This window comes from Lemur catta, chromosome 2, assembly GCF_020740605.2.
Source record: "Lemur catta isolate mLemCat1 chromosome 2, mLemCat1.pri, whole genome shotgun sequence".
Lineage (NCBI taxonomy): Eukaryota > Metazoa > Chordata > Mammalia > Primates > Lemuridae > Lemur > Lemur catta.
This window is the reverse complement of record NC_059129.1, coordinates 18,424,059-18,444,237: the sequence shown is the minus strand read 5'-3', so window position 1 is coordinate 18,444,237 and position 20,179 is coordinate 18,424,059. Positions and strand designations below refer to the sequence as shown.

At 47.9% G+C, this 20,179-nt stretch overlaps 1 protein-coding gene and 1 long non-coding RNA gene across 4 annotated transcripts; one reads left to right on the top strand and one right to left on the bottom strand.

Annotated features, from left to right (window-relative positions):
• Positions 1–781: 781 nt before the first annotated feature.
• Positions 782–12,734, top strand: LOC123632518 (nuclear factor of activated T cells 2 interacting protein). 3 transcript variants are annotated; one of them, XM_045542867.1, is made up of 8 exons: positions 782–1,263; positions 2,029–2,101; positions 3,603–3,723; positions 4,725–4,805; positions 4,902–5,088; positions 6,039–6,213; positions 6,346–6,455; positions 10,707–12,734. In XM_045542867.1, exons 1-8 carry the CDS (start codon positions 886–888, stop codon positions 10,863–10,865), a joined length of 1,284 nt encoding a protein of 427 aa, XP_045398823.1. In that variant the 5' UTR covers positions 782–885; the 3' UTR covers positions 10,866–12,734. The 3 variants fall into 3 exon arrangements, with proteins under 3 accessions (XP_045398823.1, XP_045398825.1, XP_045398826.1); XM_045542869.1 differs by having other exon boundaries at positions 783–1,263; positions 6,069–6,213; XM_045542870.1 differs by having other exon boundaries at positions 989–1,273.
• On the bottom strand, positions 4,384–20,136 carry LOC123632519. Its single transcript, XR_006733383.1, has 3 exons — positions 19,900–20,136; positions 4,572–4,653; positions 4,384–4,400 (listed from the first exon to the last, which is right to left on the bottom strand). It is a non-coding gene; the product is annotated as an uncharacterized LOC123632519 (long non-coding RNA).
• Positions 20,137–20,179: the final 43 nt, after the last annotated feature.

Genomic DNA, 20,179 nt, shown 5'->3' with positions numbered 1-20,179 from the left:
CCCCCGCGCCCCGCTAATTTTTCAATTTTTTGTGGAGTGCAGGGTCTTGCTCTCGCTCAGGGTGGTCTCAAACTCCAGGGCTCAAACGTTCCTCGTGCCTCGGCCTCCCTAAATGCTTGGATTACAGGCGGGAACCACCGCGTCACAGCATCTTTAAGGGCTAAATGCAAATCTCAGGAATTTGAGGTTGCGGTGAACTGTGATTGGGCCACTGCACTCCTGCCTGGGCGACAGAGGGAGACCCTATCTCAAAAAACAAAAAAAAAGCTGTTGAAGTGCGTTGTGCTGAGGTGTACGTTGTGGGAGCGTGTTCTACTGGTGTTCATTGTGTTGACTTGAAATACATTCGTAGCGGATGCCTGAGGTGAGGGAGGATTTACATGTGCGAGCGTGTGTGTGCCGTTTGAGTGGAATTACTCACCCATCATGCGGCGGGGTGGACAATACTGGAGATACCCGCGAAAACTCAAGCCTCATTCTGGGGTTTGTAAAATAATTCCCATCCCGCTTTCCTGCTTTCCAGAGCCTTAGGGATTGAGGACTACAATTCCCAGGATGCTCCGCTCCTCCACCAATCGGGAAGACGGGTCTCTTTAATGGGCGGATCCATGAGAGGTTCGTCAGAGAGAGAGGAAGTCCAGCCAATGGGAGAGCCGCTCCGCATCGGAAGCTACGCTGATTGCGCCGAGGTGATTGGAATCTTTGGCGCCTTGGTTTCAGTGGTGGATGCGTGATGAGCGGGAACACTGACCAATGAAAAGGCGGAGGGGCGGATCCAGCGCGTGTAGGCGGGGAGAGGTGTTGACTAGCAGGCTGTTCACCCAATGAAAGGCGGAAGTCGCAAGGAGAGTAGAAGAGGTCGTGCGCGGCGGCAGAGCTTGTGTTATGGCGGAGCCGGTGAGGAAGCGGGGCCCGCGGTCCCGAGGTGGCGGCGTTGGCCGAGGAGCTCGGGGGGCCCGGGGCGGCCGGGGCCGGCGTCCTCGCGGCGGCCAGCGATCGCCAGCCCGACGCACTCTGGACTCTGTGCTTGTGGACTTGGTCAGCGACAGCGATGAGGATATCCTGGAGATCGTAACTGCGCGCGATGCCGAGGACCGGGTTGAGGTTCCGCCCCCGGAGCCCCCAGTGCGGGCCGCTCCCCCGGACGACAGCGACAGCGACAGTGACAGTGAAGCAGGACCCCCGCGGGAACTGGTCAGGCGGCGGCGCCGGCTGGTGCTGGATCCGGGGGAGGCACCGGTGGTTCCAGTGTACTCCGGGAAGGTGCAGCCAGGTCCCTGGGGAGGGCTAGCGTGGAAGGGCTGAAGGGCTTGGGCGACCAGAGAGGGGCCAGAGCTTCAGGGGAGGGGCTGGATTTAGGGAATGGGGGGGCCGGGGTTCTGGGGCTGGTATTGTGGGGCTACACGGAAGCCGGGGGCAAGGGTGTTGGAGGCAGAGATGCAGGGCTCCTGGAGTTTCTGTAGACTGGGGAAGTGAAGGATTTTGGGGCGTGTTGCAAGTCTGGGTTTGTGTTGCAAATTTGGAATTCCTGGGAGCTGTAGTCTTGGGGGCATAGGGCGGCTTGAGGGGTGGGGGTCTCTGAGGGTTCAGAGAGGACCTGGGACTGGGATTTGGGGCGGGTTGGATTTTGAGGTTGGGAGCCATTGCTAAGGAAGCCCAGGAGCCAGGGTATTGGGGGCTGGGGCCTATGAGAGTTCAGAGAGGAGTAGGGGGCTACAGGAGGCTGCGGTACCAAGATGGTAGGGTGAGCTAGAGGCCTGAGAGTCTAGGGTAGGGGAATGGCTAGCAACCTAGTTAAAAAGGAGAACTAAACCTGCCTTTTCAGAATGCCTTAAGGAAAGGGGGTACTGGAAGGTACTACAATTTTGGATTGTGGGGAAGCTGGACTCCCAGGGCCCCAGGAGAGGGCTGTGGAGTCCATGTCTTTAGGGAGGACTTGGGAGTTGGGTGTCAGGGAATAATCATCCCGTTTTCCCCTTTCATAGAGGGAGGACTTGGGACTGACCCTCCCATTTTTTGCCTTTGCAGGTGAAAAGCAGCCTCCACCTCATCCCAGATCACCTATCCCTCCTGAAACTCTACCCCCCAGGGGCTGAAGAAGGTAAGGGAGGGCTTCCAGGGAGAGGCGCCCTGTGCTGGCTTCTTTGAGGAGACTTCCTAGAATTTATATCCCTGCAGTCAGTTGTCACCTGAGGCTCAGGGGAAGGGCATGGGAGAGGGGACCTCTGCATCCTCACCAGGAAAAGGTTTCAGACCGAAAAGGAGCTGAATTGTTAACCAGAAGGCACAAGAGCCGACTTAGGAAGTTATGTCAAACCACCCTCCTCCCTACTCTTACAGGCATAAGAATGTTAAAATACACAGATTTCTGGTGCCACCACTAGAGATCCTGATTCTGTAATCTTGGGAGGCAGGGAACAGGGAGGTGTTGGGAATCTATGATATCTTGTTACTTCTGCAACAAGTTCTTTGGGAACATCTGGAACGAGCAGGGCGTTCTTTGAATCTTATCAGGGCTGCCCAGTCTTTGGCCTCCCCCACTGATGTCATTTTTGCAAACCATGCGAGATCAGGGAATAGGAATCAAGTCTAATAAGGAAGTGATCCAGAGGGCAAAGGCAGACGTTGGACTAAGACTTCCGTACCATGAAAGGAGTATGGTCAAATGATTAAGAGTAGACTTAGGAGCCCTCTGGCCTGGGTTTAAATCCCAACTACGTCTTCTCAATAGCTTTGTGACCTTGGGCACATTACTTAATCTCTCAGTACTCCAATTAGCTCATCAGGAAAGTAGGGTTAATAGCAGGTGTACGTCAAAGGATTTTGGTGAGAATTAAAGGGAATATATAGAGAGCCATCTCTTGCTATGTATGTGGTTTAGGACAGCATCTGGAATGTAGAAGTGCTATGTGAACATTACCTCTATCCTTGCTACTCAAAATGTGGGCCCAGCAGTATTGGCTGTCCCCAGGGAGCTTGTTAGAAATGTAGACTCTCAGGACTCTGGCAGCTGCCATATTTAAAAAGGACATGATTTCTCAAACTCAGCATTACTGACATTTTGGACTGGAAAATTCTTTGGTGTTGGGTGCTGTCCTGTGCATTGTAGAAAGTTTAGCAGCATCCTGACCTCTATCCACTTGATGCCAGTAGCACACCCAAAGCTCCTCTCTTTTTGTGTTATGACAACCAAAATTGTCTCTGGACATTGCCACATGTCCCCCTAGAGGCAAAATTGCCCGTGGTTGAGAACCACTGATCTAGGGTTTATCATCATTGTTTATTTTCACAGTATTTATATTTATGGTTTATAATGATCTTTTATTAATAAGAAGCAAATGAAAATATATTCTAGATAATACCTGGCTTCCTTTTATAAGAAATTTAAGTTAAAATGAATGATTTAAAGAAAGATATTAAGCAAATAACAGTCATGCCCCTTGAGTCCTTTTCCATTACTGTTCTGTGTGTGTGTCGGTTGGGGGGAGGGCTCCACAGTCCCTTCCTTTCTGGGACCTTGAAGCCTCCAGCTTGTTTCTCCTTGGCCTCCCCCTGCCCTCTCTTGGCTAACCCTCTTCCACTTTCTCCTCCTCTGCCCCCAGAGGTGGACGTGGCAGATTCTAGCAGCCCCCACCCTGAGGATCCCCCATTTCCAGACTCTTCCTGGAAGAAGAAACTGAGGAGTAAGGATGAAGTAGAAGAGAAGAAAAAGAAGGTGTTTCTGTGAGTGAGGCCAGGGCATTTGCGCCTTGGGAGCAGGAAGGGAGTTGGAGGGGTAAGCTGAGGAAGGCAGGACCCTGGGGTGGCTCCTGAAAGTGTAAGAAGGGATGAAAGGAGTTTTGAGGCTAAGGTGGGGAATGAAGCTCTTGGGAGAAGAGGTGGTCCACACTGGGGATGACAGAGGACTCCCTTCAGGACCACCCATGGGAGTAGCATCTGAGATGCTAGTACCGCAGGTTAAGGGTGTGGTTCCAACCCAGACAGCTGTCTCTTCCCTGTCCTCTCTGGGCTTCTCTTTCCTCTTCTGTAAAATGGGGGTAATAGTGGCATCTACTGCTGAGAGTCTAAGAATTGCTGAGTAGATCGAAAATTAACACTTGACATATTAATACAATAAGTGTTCACTGGCCGGGCATGGTGGCTTACACCTATAATCCTAGCATTCTGGGAGGCTGAGGCAGGAAGATTGCTTGAGGCCAGGAGTTTGAGACCAGCCTGAGCAAGAGTGAGACCCCTGTCTTTACAAAAAATAAAAAAATTAGCTGGGCATAGTGGCACATGCCTGTAGTCCCACCTACTTGGGAAGCTGAGGTAGGAGGATTGCTTGAGCCTAGGAGTTTGAGGCTGCAGCGAGCTATTGTGACACCATTGCACTCTAGCCTGGGTGACAGAGCGAGATCCTGTCTCAAAAAAAAAAACCAAAACAACAATAAGTGCTCACTGTCTGTTGGATGTTATTAGACACTCACCTAAAAAGTGACTTATCTTAAAAGTGAGGCATTTTCCTCCCTGATATTTGGGTCATGGAAAAACAAAAATGATGTCTCGGGCTTCCCCTGTCCCTTACCTACCCATCTTCCAGTAAGATGGATGTTACCCGAAGGTGCCTCCTCTTGATTCTGTCTGACCCTCTGGTTCCTAGGGGTCCAGAGCCTATGAAGAGAGGTGTGGGGCTGGGGCCTCTCCTTTGCCTCCATCCTTCTTTCCCTGTCCTCTGTCTACAGGGATCGAGACACCTGTCCGTTGCCCCCACCTCCGCCAAGGACCAAAAGCAGGAAGCATACTCGAGCACTCCAGAAGTTAAGGTGTCGGGGGCAGGGGCTCTGGCTGGGGTGGGGAGGGACAATGGGGGAGGGTGGGTGGCTGACTCCAGCTGACCCAAAATCCTGTCTGCACCCCAGGGAGGTGAACAAGCGCCTCCAGGATCTCCGTTCCTCCCTGAGCCCCAAGCAGCAGCAGGGCCAAGACCACCAGAGCCCAGAGGATGAGGTGGTCCTAGTGGAGGGGCCCCTCCTCCCAGAAACTCCCCGACTCTTCCCGCTCAAAATCCGGTGCCGGGCTGACCTGGTCAGAATGCCTGTCAGAATGGTGAGTGCCTAAGGCCCATGTGAGGATCCCGGAGCTGCCTTTGGAGGGACTGGTGTCCAGCAGGGGTATACTGGCGGAAGGGACCGGGTCCTCCTTTTCCCACCCTGTTCTCTGAGCTCCCCACCACTCTAGCCCCCCATTGCCTCTGTGCCTGCTGTTCCCCCTGCCTGCATTTTTCCTCACTCTCCCTTCTCTTTCTGGCAAACTTCTTGTTCATTCTTCAAGGCTCTGCCTAAGCACGCTGTCTTCTAAGAAGCTGGTTTTGGTCGTCCCTCCCTAGGGGGAGTCCCCTCCATTCCTCCTAGGACCCTTCTCCTGTGCTTACCTTACTCTTACTGCATCGGACACAGCAGATGTCACTCAGTCATTCTGAGCTCCCCAAGCTTCCTGGTGAAGGCCTATAGTTTTGTAGGGATGGCCCCGGTTCAACACCAAGAATAACAGAAATGACCATTTAGTGAGCACTAACCACGCTGCAGCTAAGCCCAAGGTTGCAGACAGGCAGCCTGTGGCCTTGTCAACAGCGTATCTGTTTCCTTTGCCCTGCAGACTGTTTTCGAAATAAGAGTTTGCTGCGAGCTTTTGCAATGGGTGACTTCATACAAAGGTCCAGACTTCTGGCTTCGCTTAAAAATAGGAAGATACAGTCTCACTGGCTCCCACGTGGCACCAATCAGCCGGAGCTGCCAAATAGCTCCCCTGTTTAGATGGGGCATGTGGGTTCCAGTTTGCTGGAGGTCCCACCACTCCTTTGCTTCTCCTAACCCGTGGCTGTTGCATTTCTTAGTGTTACTCTCCTGAGCCCCTTACTGACACGATTTTATTCTATCCTGCCAGGTAAATATGATGACACTCACAGCTGAGGAGCTCAGCAAGTACTTAAGGCCAGAAACTTGTGTTTGGGGTGGTGGTATGGGGGTGGGAGGGGTGGGGAATGTCAAGGCAGGAAGGTCTCCTTTGCTTCTTGTCCCCATCCCCAGTCGGAGCCCCTGCAAAGTGTGGTGGACCACATGGCCGCCCATCTCGGGGTGTCCCCAAGCAGGATCCTCTTACTCTTTGGAGAGACAGAGCTGTCCCCCACGGCCACCCCCGGAACCCTAAAGCTTGGTGTGGCTGACATCATTGGTGAGAGGAAAGCAGGGAAGCGGGACCTTGAGGAGGCTTTTGCCAGGGGAAGAGGCTCTGGGGAAAGCTCCAGAGGGGGCCCAGCTTTGAACCCCCCACTTAGGCCTGGCTTCTCAACCCTGCCTCCCACAGACTGTGTGGTGCTAGCAAGTTCTCCGGAGGCCACAGAGACATCCCAACAGCTCCAGCTCCGGGTTCAGGGGAAGGAGAAACACCAGATGCTGGAGGTCTCGCTGTCTCGAGTGAGTGGGAGAAATGGCTCCCCACGCCCCTCACCCTTTCTTTCCTCTGTCGTCTCGTCTATCTTATCAGTTAACAGAGGATCGATTCTTCCTAATCCCGACTCCCTGGGGACACTGTCCTCCATACTCTTGGGTTCCCGTCCATCGTCCATCGTAGTTAGTGGAAAAGCCCATTGTTCAACTTCCCTCCCCACTACTGGGAACCTCTGCTCTGGTCTGTGGCCGCTCAGTCTCCTGACTCCTAATGGTTAAAACGGAAAGGACCTTTGGACAGTAATCAATAAAACCATCAAAATAACAATGACAGGCACACATCTAAGTGCCAGTCCCTGTGCTAGGGATAACTACTTCACATTCAGGATGTTATTTAACTTCACAGCTATCTATATGGGAAAGCACTGTCATTACCCTCATTTAGTGAATGAATACTAAGGAAATTGAGGTCTAGAGAGGTGAAGTAAATTGCTGCATTATCTTATAGCAGCTGTAACAAAATAGCACAATCTGTGTGGCTTAAAACAACAAATCTATTCTTTTACAGTTCTGGAGCCTAGAAGTCTCAAAGCGAGATGTCAGCAGGGCCTTGCTCCCTCTGAGACCCTGGGGAGAATCCTTCTTGCCTCTTTGTAGCTTCTGGTGGTGGCCAGAGCTTCTTGGCTCACAGCCATATCACTTCAGTCTCTGCCTCTGTCATCACATGGTGTTCTTCCTGTGTCTCTGTTTCTCTGTGTTTTTTTTCTTAAAGAGATGGGGTCTTGCTCTGTCGCCCAGGCTGGAGTGCAGTGGCACGATCATAGCTCGCTGTAGCCTTGAACTCCTGGCCTCAAGTGATCGTCGTGCCACAGCCTCCTGAGTAGCTGGGACTACAGGCACACGCCATTGTTTCTCTTCTAATAAGGACATAAGTCATATTGGATTAGTGCCCACCCTGATTAAGTATGGCCTCATCTTAGCCTGATTACATCTGCAAAGGCCCTACTTCCAAATAAGGTCACATTCACATTTACCAGGGGTTAGGGTCACCAGGTGTCTTTTTTGGGGGAAGTTGGGGGCTCAACCCCTAACAGTCTGCCTGCCCTCTAGCCTCCCAAGATACATAGCCTTCCCACATGCAAAATATATTCACCTCATTCCAAAAATCCCCAAAAGTCTTAAGCCATCCCAGCACCAACTCTAAGTCCAAAATCTCATGTAAATATTATTAACTCAAAAAGTCCCAATCTTATCTTCTAAGTCTGCAGTCCCGGACCCCTGGGCTGCAGACCAGTACCAGTCCACAGCCTGTAAGGAAACACCCCCTACCCCCCAATCCATGGAAAAATTGTCTTCCATGAAACCCATCCCTGGTGCCAAAAAGGTTGGGAACCACTGTTCTAAATCATCTAAATCAGTTATGGGTGAGACTTGGTGTGGTCCATCCTGAGACAAAATTCCTCTTCATCTGTGGACCCATGAAATCTAGAAAACGAGCTATCTGTTTCTAAAATATAACGATGGGACAGGCATTGGATAGACATTCCCATTTGAAAAGGGACAAATGGGAAAGAAAAAGGAGTCACAGGTCCCAAGCTAGTCCAAAACCCAGCAGGGCGAATCCTATTAGATTTCAAGGATTGAAAATAACCCTCTTTGGCTTTGTTCTGTCCTCTTGGCCCAGTGTGATGGTGGCCCTATCCTCTTGACCCAAGGAAGTCTTATCAGCCCAGTCTCTGGGCCTGTGGCTCTGCCCTCTAAGTCATTTTTCCTTCATTTTGTCCTGTCCCTGTCTCTTTCACTCCAGGTGGACAGTGTTTATGCTGGGATACAATTTTCAAAAACCTTACAGGTCTTCTGTGCATATCAAAGGGAACCACACCATTAGACAAAGATGAATTCCTGACTTTTGCTGACGTGGTTGACTGGATCTATAAATCGGCCATCTAATCTCTTTAGCAAAAAGCTACACTCTTGGCCCTCTTTCCAGAGCATGCTCTGGCTAGGCTGAGAATGTTCCAAATCACCACGCACTGCTTCCTTTTGCTTAACATCCTTCCTCTGTTTATTTCTTCCTCTTGCATTTTGCGAATAAGCAACAAGGAGAAATCAAGCCACACCTTCCACACTTTGCTTGGAAATCTCAGGTAGACATCTGGATTCATCACTTTCGAGTTCTGCTTTCTGCCACTGAACGGTAGAACATAATTCAGCCAAGTTCCCTGCCACTTTATAACCAGGATCAGTTTATTTCATTTGACTCCGGCTTCCAATAACATACGCCTTATTTCCACCAGAGACCTCACTGGAAACACCTTTAACGTTCATATTTCTAACAACCTGTTCATGACAATGTATGTATTCTCTGAAGACCATAGAACCTTTCTCTGCAGCTCTTCTCTTTGTGAGCCCTCATCCAAATTGCCTTTAATGTCCATATTTCTACCAACAGTCTCTTCAAGGTACTCTAGGCTTTTTCTAACGTGCACCTCAAAACTCTTCCAGCCTCTCTCCAATTCTAAAGCCACTACCCATTTAGCTAGTTATTACAGAAGCACCCTACTTCTGTGTTTTGGCTGCTGGAACAGAGTACCACAAACTGGGTGGGTTAAAACCACAGAAGTTTATTGTCTCATTGTCTCTAGAAGTCTAAAATTAGGTGTCAGCAAGGTCATAGTTTCTTATGACACAGGAGGAAAAAACTCAGTTTTTTCTATACTCTAAAAACATGATTCTGACACCAGATGTGTGGGGATTTTCCCCCATACATCAAGCAAGCAAGCAATTCTGCAGGGGATACCAGATGTCCTTTTAATTCAATTCTGACCCTGTCTACCTGGAGATAGCATGAGGCCACACAGGGTGAAGATTTAGTTCCACAAGACTGCCAGGCCACCACTTCCCATGCAAATTGCAAGCCCCAGGTGGTTTGCCCTGTGCATCTGACTGGTTGGCTTTAAATCAGGGTTCCTACAGCTCTGTCCTTGGGTTCGATTAATTTGCTAGAGCTTCTCACAGAACTCAGGGAAACACACTTACTGGTTTGTTATAAAGGCTATTACAAAAGATACAGATAAGAGATGTGTAGGGGAGGTGTGGGGGAAAGGGCAGAGCTTCCAGGTTCTCTCCAGGCGCACCACCCTCCAGGAACATCCATGTGTTCAGCCTGGGGGAAGCTGTCCAAACCTGGTCCTTTTGGTTTTTTATGGAAGCTCCATTATGTAGGCACAATTGATTAAATCATTGGCCATTAGTGGTCAGCTCAGCCTTTAGCCCCTCTTCCCTGTCTGGAGGTTGGGGGTGGGCTGAAAGTCCCACCCCTCGAATTCTGCCTTGGTCTTTCCATTGGCCAGCCCCCATCCTGAAGCTTCCTAGGGGCTGCCAGCCACCAGTCAACCCATTAGCATCCAGAAAGACACTTCACACTTTGAAGATTCCAAAAGTTTAAGAATTTTATACCATGAAATATATGGAGATGAGATATATGTTTCATAATATCACTTGGTCCCTCTGAGACTCTGGGTAGAATCCTTCCTTGTCCCTTCCTAGCTTCTGGTGGTGGCCAGCAGCCCTTGGCACTGCTTGGCTTGCAGCTGCATCACTCCAGTCTGCGTCTGTCATCACATGGTTCTCCCTGTGTCCCTGTCTGTGTCTGTTTTACAAGTACACCAGCCATTGCATTAGCCCCCGTCCTAATCGAGTATGACCTCATCTTAACTCAGTTACATCTGCAAAGGCCCTATTTCCAAATAAGGTCATGTTCACGTTTACCAGGGATTAAGACCACAAGGTATCTTTTTCTTTTGTGTTTTACAAGGTATCATTTTGGGGGGGTGGGGGGCAGAGGTGAGCCACAATTCAATCAGTATCATTTGTCTGAGTTCACACATCTAGTAAGCAGTAGGGCCTGGCCTCCAGCTCAGCTCGGCTGTCTCACTAGAATCTGGACTGTCTTATTGTGATATGTGCTTCCATTTTATAGGTGAGGAGACTGAAGCTTGAAGAACTTGCCTAACTCAGATCCCACACCCCTGAACCTTGGGCTTGAGGTGCCCACTCTATCTGAGGAACAGGCAGCCCAGAGGGGTGAAGGGGCTCCTCCTGGTTCCCAGAGAGGGCTGTGCTGTGCTGGCTTCTTAGTTCACTCACCTTTCCCTCTGTGGGGCTCTGACTACACTGATTCCGTCCCTTGTCCTTCCTGTCCCAAGTTCTCTGTCCCTGCAGGATCTTCCTGGTGCCTCTATTCATATTCTAACATCCACTTTTCTCTCCTTCCAGGACTCTCCTCTCAAGATCCTCATGTCCCACTATGAGAAGGCCATGGGACTGTCAGGACACAAGCTCTCCTTCTTCTTCGATGGGACAAAGCTTTCAGGCAGGGAGCTGCCGGCTGATCTGGGCATGGAATCTGGGGACCTCATTGAGGTCTGGGGCTGAAACCCCACACCCCATTTGGAGGCCCAGCCTGGACTTGGGGAGAACATCTCATGGGGCTGGCAGAAGTTCAGGTTGGATGTAGCTTTCAGCTGAAGCAAAATCAAGGAGTGACCTTTGACCCCCTCTCCTGCTGACCCTGGTTTCAAGCCGTTAATTACTTGGTTAGTTGTGTGGTTGTTGTTGCTGCCCCGGGTGGCCTGTTGGTCTCATTTGGGAGTTAGGAGTGATGTTTGTTTGAGGCACATACACTGGGTGGTTCCTTGGCTTGCAGGAAAAGAAATGATCATACACCCACTGGCTTAAGCATAAGCAGCTACTGGGATGCTCTTTTGAATGACAAAGGTACTGCATTCTTAGACCTGGGTGTCTTCCTTGCCCCAAGGACCCCAAGAGCCATCCTTTTAGTGTACTCTTCCTGGTGCGTGCATTTAAAGCATAGCTGAGCACATTTAGTCATTTTGTTTTGATCTTGGGAATATGGTCCCATGCAAGGATTCTCTGGTTTTATGGTTTTCTCTTTCTTCACAACATTCTGTCTTTAAGCACTCAACCTAATACATTTATTACTTATCTTCAAATATGAATGTAAAATATAATATTTTATGTGTGAATATGTGCTTTTAATGCACATAGTGGTGTTGTGCAATAGAACTTGTATTGTTTTCCCTCAATATGTATTAAGATCTAGCCCTGTTGCCTATTCTAGACATGGGTGATTGCTTTAATCTGCCTCGTGGTACTCCACTGTGGCATCGACTGCATTTTACACACATTGCCTTAAGTGGTGGACACCTGGGTGCTTCGAACTCCTTGGCACCATATACAAGGCCACGATAAATATTCTTTTATCTGTGATTATGTGAAAAATTCTCTGGCATATATTCCCAGGATGGGCTTACAGGCCATGTAGGTTAATTTCTCTATGGTTTTCCAAATTTTTCTTTAGAATAGTGATTGACCCACTTAGGGCTTCCCACTTCTCCTAACTTTATCACTAGCACTTGGCATCACCCAACTTTCTAATTTTTGCCAGTCTGATGGGTATAAAGGGGCACTGCGCTTTAATGTACATTCATCTGATCACCATTAATTTGTGGAATTTTTTTCACCTGTCAGCCTTTCTAGTTTGTCTTTCTGTGACCTGCTCGTTTTCTCCTGGGGGCTTCCTGTCATTTTGGTTTATTCTCAGGAGTTGCTTGTATATTCCTGGGTAGTTGCAAATAACTCTTAGAGTGGAAATTTGTTTGTGTTATCTGGGGCTGTCCTTCACCGAACATAAATTCTTAACTTTAATGTAGATGATTTAACTGTTTTGTCTTAAAGTTTGTTGCTCTTTGATTTCTTATTTAAAAGTTGTTAAGGTACTTTGCATCTTCTTCTGTTAGCTCATTAGTTTTTCCTTCCTTTAGTGGAGGCCACTAAATACGAGCTGAAGTCCAGCTAGTGCCCCATGGAGTGGTGCGTTGGCTGCGTCTGCTCTCAGTGGTCAAAGACTCTCTGTTTGTTTGAGGCCAGGCTATACTAGTTGCTAAACATTGAACATCACTTTTAAACTATTTGGAATGCACCTTTGTGAGACCTATGTTATATTCTTTACCATATAATGAGCCAGTTTTCTCAGTACTGTCTACTAAAAAAGCCATTAATTAATCTTCCACGGATATGTGGTATAATTTTAGCAATACTATGTCAACTTGTTAAAAAATGTTTTTTATTGGAATGTGGCATTCCTTTGAATCTTGTAACATTTCAATAATCCATGATACGGCATAGCTGTCCATTGTTTCAGTTCTTTTGTATCCATTAGTAAGTTTGAACACATTAACATTATGTATTCAATCTCAGCAGAATAAATGCAAATACATTCAACTTGTGTGTACTTGAGGATTTCTGTGTTTGTGGCCTTCATATGACACCCCTCTAATATCCTTGTGGCAGAGACCATGAGTTATTCCTTCATATCTATTCTTCCTCCTTCTAAGGTAATAGAACCCGTAGTTTTTGGTGGTTTTTCTTTTTTTTTTTCCTGAGACAAAGTCTCACTCTGTCGCCCAGGCTAGAAGTGCAGTGGTGTGATCATAGCTCACTGTAGCCTCAAACGCCCAGGCTCAGGCGATCCTCTGGCCTCAGCCTCCTGAGTAGCTAGGACTACCACCATGCACCACCATGCCTGGCTAATTTTTATATTTTTTTGTAGAGATGGGGTCTCACTATATTGCCCAAGCTTGGTCTTGAACCGGTCTCAAGTGATCTTCCCGCATCGGCCTACCAAAGCGCTGGAATTACAGGTGTGAGCCAATGCACCTGGCCCTAGAACCCATGGTTTTTAGTGAACCACAGAGACACTCAGAATAAGGACAGTATTTCGTACCCTCTGTCGGAGCTAGATGTGGCAAGTGCCAATTTGGGCTCCTGAGCTGTAAATGGAAGAAGGGTAGCACTTCCTAGAAGTGTCCGTAGCGGGCAGCATGTGTCCCTCTCTTTCGCTTGCCTCCTGCTTGCTAACTGGAAGTGGAGGAGCCCTACTGGTGTGAGGTGACCTCCAAAATGGAAGCCATGCAGGGCAGGACGACAAGAGATGGAGCCTGGGCCTCAGCCTCTATGTAGCACCTCACCGGCCATGCAATGCTGCCCTCTGGGCTTTTACATGAAAGAGGTGGACTTCTGCCATGTTTAAATCACTGTTACTTTAGGGTTTCTGTCACTTGTAACCAACCCAGTTCCAACCCAGGATGTCACTATTGCAAGCACTGTCGTAGTGATCCTCTTTGGGTACCTGTGTTAGATTTTTCTCAGAGGTTTCTATCCAGGAGAGAAACCACCAGTCACTAGTTGAATGTGCACCTACCCAGCTTCTCTTGCATACTGTCAGGTTGCTAAGCAAAGGGGCTAGGCCCCTTTGTAAGTCCATTAGCAAGTGCAAGAAGGTTCCGGTTTCCTCATACCTTCTCCAGACTTAGGAGGATATGGGAAAGACTACTCATGGTGAAAGAATTTGCATTTCTTCTATGTTGAGAGTTCATTCTTTCACATATCTAAAAGACTTTCATTGGGTGATCTTTCTAAAACTCGCCTAGAGACCTTTGAAACTTTAATGAGCCTTTCCTTGGTGCCATATACCAAGCTTGGCACTTTTCACAATCTCATCCATCCTCAGAGCAATCCTACGAGGTAGGTGTTATTGTTCCCATTTTACAGAAGAGGAACAGCAGCTCAGATGAACTAACCTGCCCTGACCACACAGCCATGCACTGCAGAGCCAGGTGTAGACACACGTGGGCCTGACAAATGGCTGAAGATTCTTGAGGAAGAATCTTGAGCAGTTCCCATGCTTTCAAGTGCACACAAGTCGTCTGGGGATCTTGCTCAAGTGCACATGCTGCATCAGCAGCTCTGGGGTTGGGGCCTGAAATGCCGCATTTCTAACAAGCTCCCAGGTGGTGTGACGAAGCTGACCCCACCTGGAGTAACAAGATGGCATTTTCTCTTTTTTCTATATACCTTTATGATCTCCCATCTCCACCCCTGCCATGCCCTCCAACTCAGGGGTCAGTTCCTCCCTGAGGCCTGCCAGAGGACTGGCCAAATCCTCTTATGTGTCCCATGTCACAGGGAATGGGGCTAGCGCAGCACACTCACCCGCTTATCCAGGTCTTGCTCCCCTGCTAGACACAAGGTCCTTGAAAACAAACACTCTTGTTCTTCTCAAAGATCCCTTGCTCAGTGTCTGACACAGTAGTTACCTAACAAATGTTTGCTGAATGAGTAAGTTCCCTGTTGATGGACATGCAGGTTTTTTCATTTTTTGGCTACTCTGAATAATGCTTCTCAAAGTATCCCGCAGCCAGCCTTCTCACTGCACGAGCCGGAAGAGCTTCCCTCGCAATGTCTAGCTCATCCCCCACACCCACCCGGTCAGCTGCCCAGCTCGCTCCCACATCAGCTCTCTTCCTCTCTGTGGGGACAAAAGTGACTTTATTTTTTCATTTATTTTTTTGAGACAGAGTCTCACTCTGTTGCCTGGGTTAGAGTGCTGTGGTGTCAGCCTAGCTCACAGCAACCTCAAACTCCTGGGCTCAAGCGATCCTCCTGCCTCAGCCTCCTGAGTAGCTGGGACTACACGCATGCGCCACCATGCCCGGCTAATTTTTTCTATATATTTTTAGTTGTCCAGATAATTTCTTTCTATTTTTTTTAGTAGAGACAGGGTCTCACTCTTGCTCAGGCTGGTCTCGAACTCCTGGCCTCAAGTGATCATCCTCCCACTTCAGCTTCCCAGAGTGCTAGGATTACAGGCGTGAGCCATTGCGCCGGGCCAAAAGTGACTTTATTTTTAAATGTTAATCCACCTGACTAACCCCGAGTCTGGGAATGCCTCCAAATGTCTAGCTGATGTATTACTCTTTATGTAGGAAAACCCTATTCAGGAAAGGAAAGTTTCGCTGTTCCTCCAAAACAACCCTTGATGTCGTTACATGCATCATAGGCTGTGACGCCCATAGCCACCTACACATTCCTTCTAGAGCACAAATACTTTTCCCCCAAGATACAAGCCCCGAGTCTGGGGGGTTGTGGTGCAGAGATCTACTTGTCTTGTGGCCACCCAAGACCATGCTTCTGTCTGTAAGTTCCCCCTAATAAATCATCCTGTACTGACACCTCGGATTGTCCGCCTCCTTTGGTTTCTCATCTCTTTTCAACATTTGGGGGTCATTTTGCATATATGGCCTTTTCATGGAACATTCCATCCCTCCCCAGGCCAGGCCACCACTGCCTGCGGCCTCAGCTAGTGCCACAGCCTTCTCACAGATCACTCTACTTCCCCTCTGGCCCCTCCAATCCAACTTCCCTGCGGCAGCCACAGTGATCTTCTCAAATGCAAATCTGATTTTCAAATGAAGGAAATCTTTACCATGGCCTAGCCCAGCGTCTCCCTCCCTCTCTCACCGCTCTCCATGTGACCTCCTTTCAGATCCTGTGTTTATCATGCTTCCTTCTGTCAACAGGGCCTTTAGACACACTCTTCTCCACCTGGAAGGTTCTTCCTCCTTGGTGTAGTTATTGCTCCTGCCCTAGTATGAGCTCAAGAACCACATCCTCAGAGACACTCCTAGCCTCCTGACCAGGTCTTTATAACACCTGTGTGCTGGACTTCTTTTTTGTGGCACTTGGCACAGGTGAACTTTTTTTTTGGAGAAATTTCACATGTACTTAGATTTCATGAATCACAACTTCCGAAGCAAATAGAGCAAAAGTTGGGCTCCAGTTTAAACCAAGTAGACCTATACAGACATATTTATCTGACCTTAAGGGAATTTTAATCAAGAGATCCATCAAATTAAAAAAAACACTTGCACTCAGAGAAGAGCCAAATATTTTGCCCATTTGGCAAAATGAATTAGCATTATAATATTTGCTTTTATACCCAGAAAGGTTTTATTTTTATTAATGTCCAGTGGTATCATGTTTGGACTACAGGCTTTTTCTTTTTTACTTATTGTAGTTTAATTAGCATGTCCAAACATTCACTTAAACTGTATTTAAGCATACAGTTCAATGAATTTTAGTATAATCGCTATACACTGATGTGCAGAAGTTTCCTCCTCCCACTGCCCCTGGGCAACCACTAATCTTTCTGTCACCTTAGTTTTACCTTTTCTAGATTTTCATAAACATGGAATAATACAATATGATGTCTTTTGTGTCTGGCTTCTTTCACTTAGCACAGTGTTTTTGAGTTCATATCAGTAATTCATTCCTTATGCCAAATATGAATAGTATTCCATTGTATGGATGTACTATTCACCTGCAGATGGACATGCAGGTTTTTTTCATTTTTTGGCTATTCTGAGTAATGCTTCTATGAACATTCATATACAGGTTTTTGTTTGGACATATGTTTTTTATTTCTTTGAGACAGAGTCTTGCTCTGTTGCCTGGGCTAGAGTGCTGTGGTGTCAGCCTAGCTCACAGCAACCTCAAACTCCTGGGCTTAAGCAATCCTTCTGCCTCAGCCTCCCGAGTAGCTGGAACTACAGGCATGTGCCACCATGCCTGGCTAATTTTTTTCTATTTATATTTTTAGCTGTCCAGGTAATTTCTTTCTATTTTTAGTAGAGATGGGGGGTCTCGCTCTTGCTCACGCTGGTCTCGAACTCCTGACCTCGAGCGATCCCCCGCCTCGGCCTCCCAGAGTGCTAGGATTACAGGCGTGAGCCACCACACCAGGCCTTTATTTCTTTTTTTTTTGAGACAGTCTTGCTCTGTCACCTGGGGTAAAGTGCGGTGGCATCATCATAGCTTGCTGCAACCCCAAACTCCTGGGCTATCCTCCTGCCTCAGCCCTCTGAGTAGCTGGGACTACAGGTGTGTGCCACTGTGCCTAAGTTTTCTTTCTTTTCTTTTTCTCTTTTTTCTTTTTTTTTTTTTTTTGAGACAAAGTCTCTCTCTATCACCTTGGGTAGAATGCAGTGGCGTCATCATAGCTCACTGCAACCTCTCAAACTCCTGGGCTCAAGCGATCCTCTTGCCTCAGCCTCCCGAGTAGCTGGGACTACAGGCACATGCCACCACACTTGCCTAATTTTTCTATTTTTTGTAGAGACGGGGTCTTGCTCTTGCCCAGGCTGCTCTTGAACTCCTAAACTCCAGCAATCCTCCTGCCTCAGCCTCCCAGAGTGCTAGGATTACAGGTGTGAGTCACCGCGCTTGGCCTGGACATATGTTTTCATTTCTCATTGGTGGATACTGAAAGAATGGTCTTGCTAATGGGCTAACAAGAAAACAAATTTCCAACTGGTAGCCACTTAGAATAGCATAAACCCTTCCTCTGAGGTTAGTAACATAAATATCTCTCCTACAGAGATGTTTACCTAGCAATTAAAAGAAGCTGAGCAGATAAAAGAAGGTATAAATCCTCATTAACATTAGTCAGAGCTGGTCAATTCACATTCCAAAAAGAAAGAAAGTTTCTGGGAAAGGGGAGGAAAGAAAGGGTAGACTATCTGATGGACTGTCACCAAAAATTCACTGCCTATAAAAAGTTTTTTTGAGTATTGTTTAAACAGCCTTGAAAAAGTTCCTGAACGGACAGTAGGAGTGTGAACGCCCCCTGCTTCCTCAAGAAGAGACAGTACCAGATGCCTTCTGCTATCAAGAAGAAAGAAGAAACAAATTTCTACTATCAATCTGCTATGTGAGAAACAGAAAAAGCCAACACAGCAGCTTCGCAGCTTCTTTTGTTGTCAGTCCCCTGGAGCAGAGAGAAAAAAAAATTTCTACCCTTTAAAAGCACCAAGCAACTTTCCTCACCACCTGACATTTCTTCCTCCCTCTGTGTGTCGTGCCTCTCTCTCTGTCTCTCTCCCTTTATTTCTTTCTTGGGAAAATCAATAAACTCTTACTTCTGTATATCCTAATAATTGTCTGAAAATTCTTTCTCCCCTGAATACAGACTTCACACTCTAACAGATACCCAGGGGTAGAATTGCTGGGTCATATGGGAAGTATATATTTAATTTTTAAAGAAACTTGCAAACTGTTTTCCAAAGTGGGTGCACCATTTGCATCCCCACTAATATTGTATGAGGCTTCCAGTTGCTCCACATCATTTCCAGTACTTGGTAGTGTCAAGTTTTTTTTAAAAAAGCTATTCTAGTATAGTGATACCTAATTGTGGGTTTAATCTGTATTTTCCGTAATGACCAATGGTATCATATACTTGCTGGCCATTCGTGTATCTTCTTTGTGAAATGTCTGTTTAAATCTTCTTTTTCCCCACAGCCCCTACTAGGGGGAAAGTTCAAATCTTTTGGTCATTTTAAATATTGTGTTTTTGTCTTATTATTTAGTTTGGAAATTTCTTTTTTTTTTTTGAGACAGAGTATGGCTCTGTTGCCGTACATAGAGGGCACCAGCGTCTGCCTGGCTTACTGCAACCTCAAACTCCTGGGCTCAAGGGATCTTCCTGCCTTGGCCTCCCAAAGTGCTAGGATTACAGGCATGAACCACCATGCACAGCCTCATGAAAAGTTCTTACTGGCTAATTTTTTTATTTTTTTTTAGTAGAGACGGGGGTCTCACTCTTTCTGAGGCTGGTCTCAAACTCTAGAACCCAAGCGATCCTCCCGCCTCGGCCTCCTAGAGTGCTAGGATTACAGGCCTGGCGTGAGCCACTGCCCCTGGCCTAAAAGTTCTTTACATATCTGAATACAAATCCTTTAGCAGATACATGCTTTGCAAATATTTTCTTCCAATCTGTGGCTTGCCTTTTCATTTCACAGGTGTAATTTTGCACGTGTATTGATATCTGTCTCCTCCAGATAAACTCCAAAAGGGAAGAGACTAAGTCAGCTTTTGCCTGGCACCTGGCAAAATGCCAGGCACATATTAATAGTAGCTGCTCAATAATATTTTGTTGAGGGAATTAAATGACTATAATCTGAAGTTCTCCCTGTCCACCAGGGGAGACCAGGCTTAAAGTTCTGAAACATGACATACCTCCTGGGGCAACGCCAATGAGGCGTATTCAGGACTCCAAATCGTTTCTAATAAGGCATTTTGAGGGCCCCATGCTGTCCCCGTGAAACTCCAGAATTTCAGTAAAGGGACTTAGAGGTCTGGTTGGAAGAGGGGTCTTGAAGCTGCATTTGCATGTAACTACACTAATTTTTCTTAGAATGCTTCTTGTTTACTAGATGAGCTTGGAGATTATTGGGGGGCCACTAAAGAACCACTCGACACCCTTTGGTGCCACGTCCCCTGAGCCCCTGAGCCGCTGCCTGCCCCACGCGGGACCACAGGAGGGCGCCCGGGCGCACAGGGTTGGAGTGGGGACGCGTCAGTAGGTATTTAAAGTATTTCAGCGTCCCCGTGAAGGCTCGGGGGTTCGAAGGGCGAGCGGGCTTGGGGAGTCCGAGGAGAGGGAAGAGGGCCCCGGCTCAACCTTCATTCGTCCAATATTTACTGAGTGTGTACGAAGCCGCCAAGCAGACACGGGGAGGAAGAAAGATTTCCGAGGGGGAGCGCTACTTACTGGCATTTCTAGAGACTTGCACTATTTCCAAAACCTTTTGAGATCTCGCTGGATCCAGGAGTCCGCCAAGTGGGCGTTCCAGATAAGGCAGCTGAGATCCGGAAGGGACAGGCGACTCCACCACGTCAGGGACGCCCCTGAGGTTGGAGGTCTCCGCGAGAAGCGCGGCCGGGTTGCCATGGCGCCCAGTCAGTCAGCTGAGGCTTCCGGGCTGCCGGGTCTGGGAACAGGTCACTGGTTGCCCCGGCGACCAGTCGGCTGTCACGTGACGCGGGAGCGC

Coding starts and splice junctions, on each gene's coding strand:
- LOC123632518 (XM_045542867.1), top strand. CDS start 886: ATGGCGGAGCCGGTGAGGAAGCGGGGCCCGCGGTCCCGAGGTGGCGGC. Junction 6,214..6,345: donor TGGTGTGGCTGACATCATTG/GTGAGAGGAAAG, acceptor TGCCTCCCACAG/ACTGTGTGGTGCTAGCAAGT. Junction 6,456..10,706: donor TGGAGGTCTCGCTGTCTCGA/GTGAGTGGGAGA, acceptor CTCTCCTTCCAG/GACTCTCCTCTCAAGATCCT.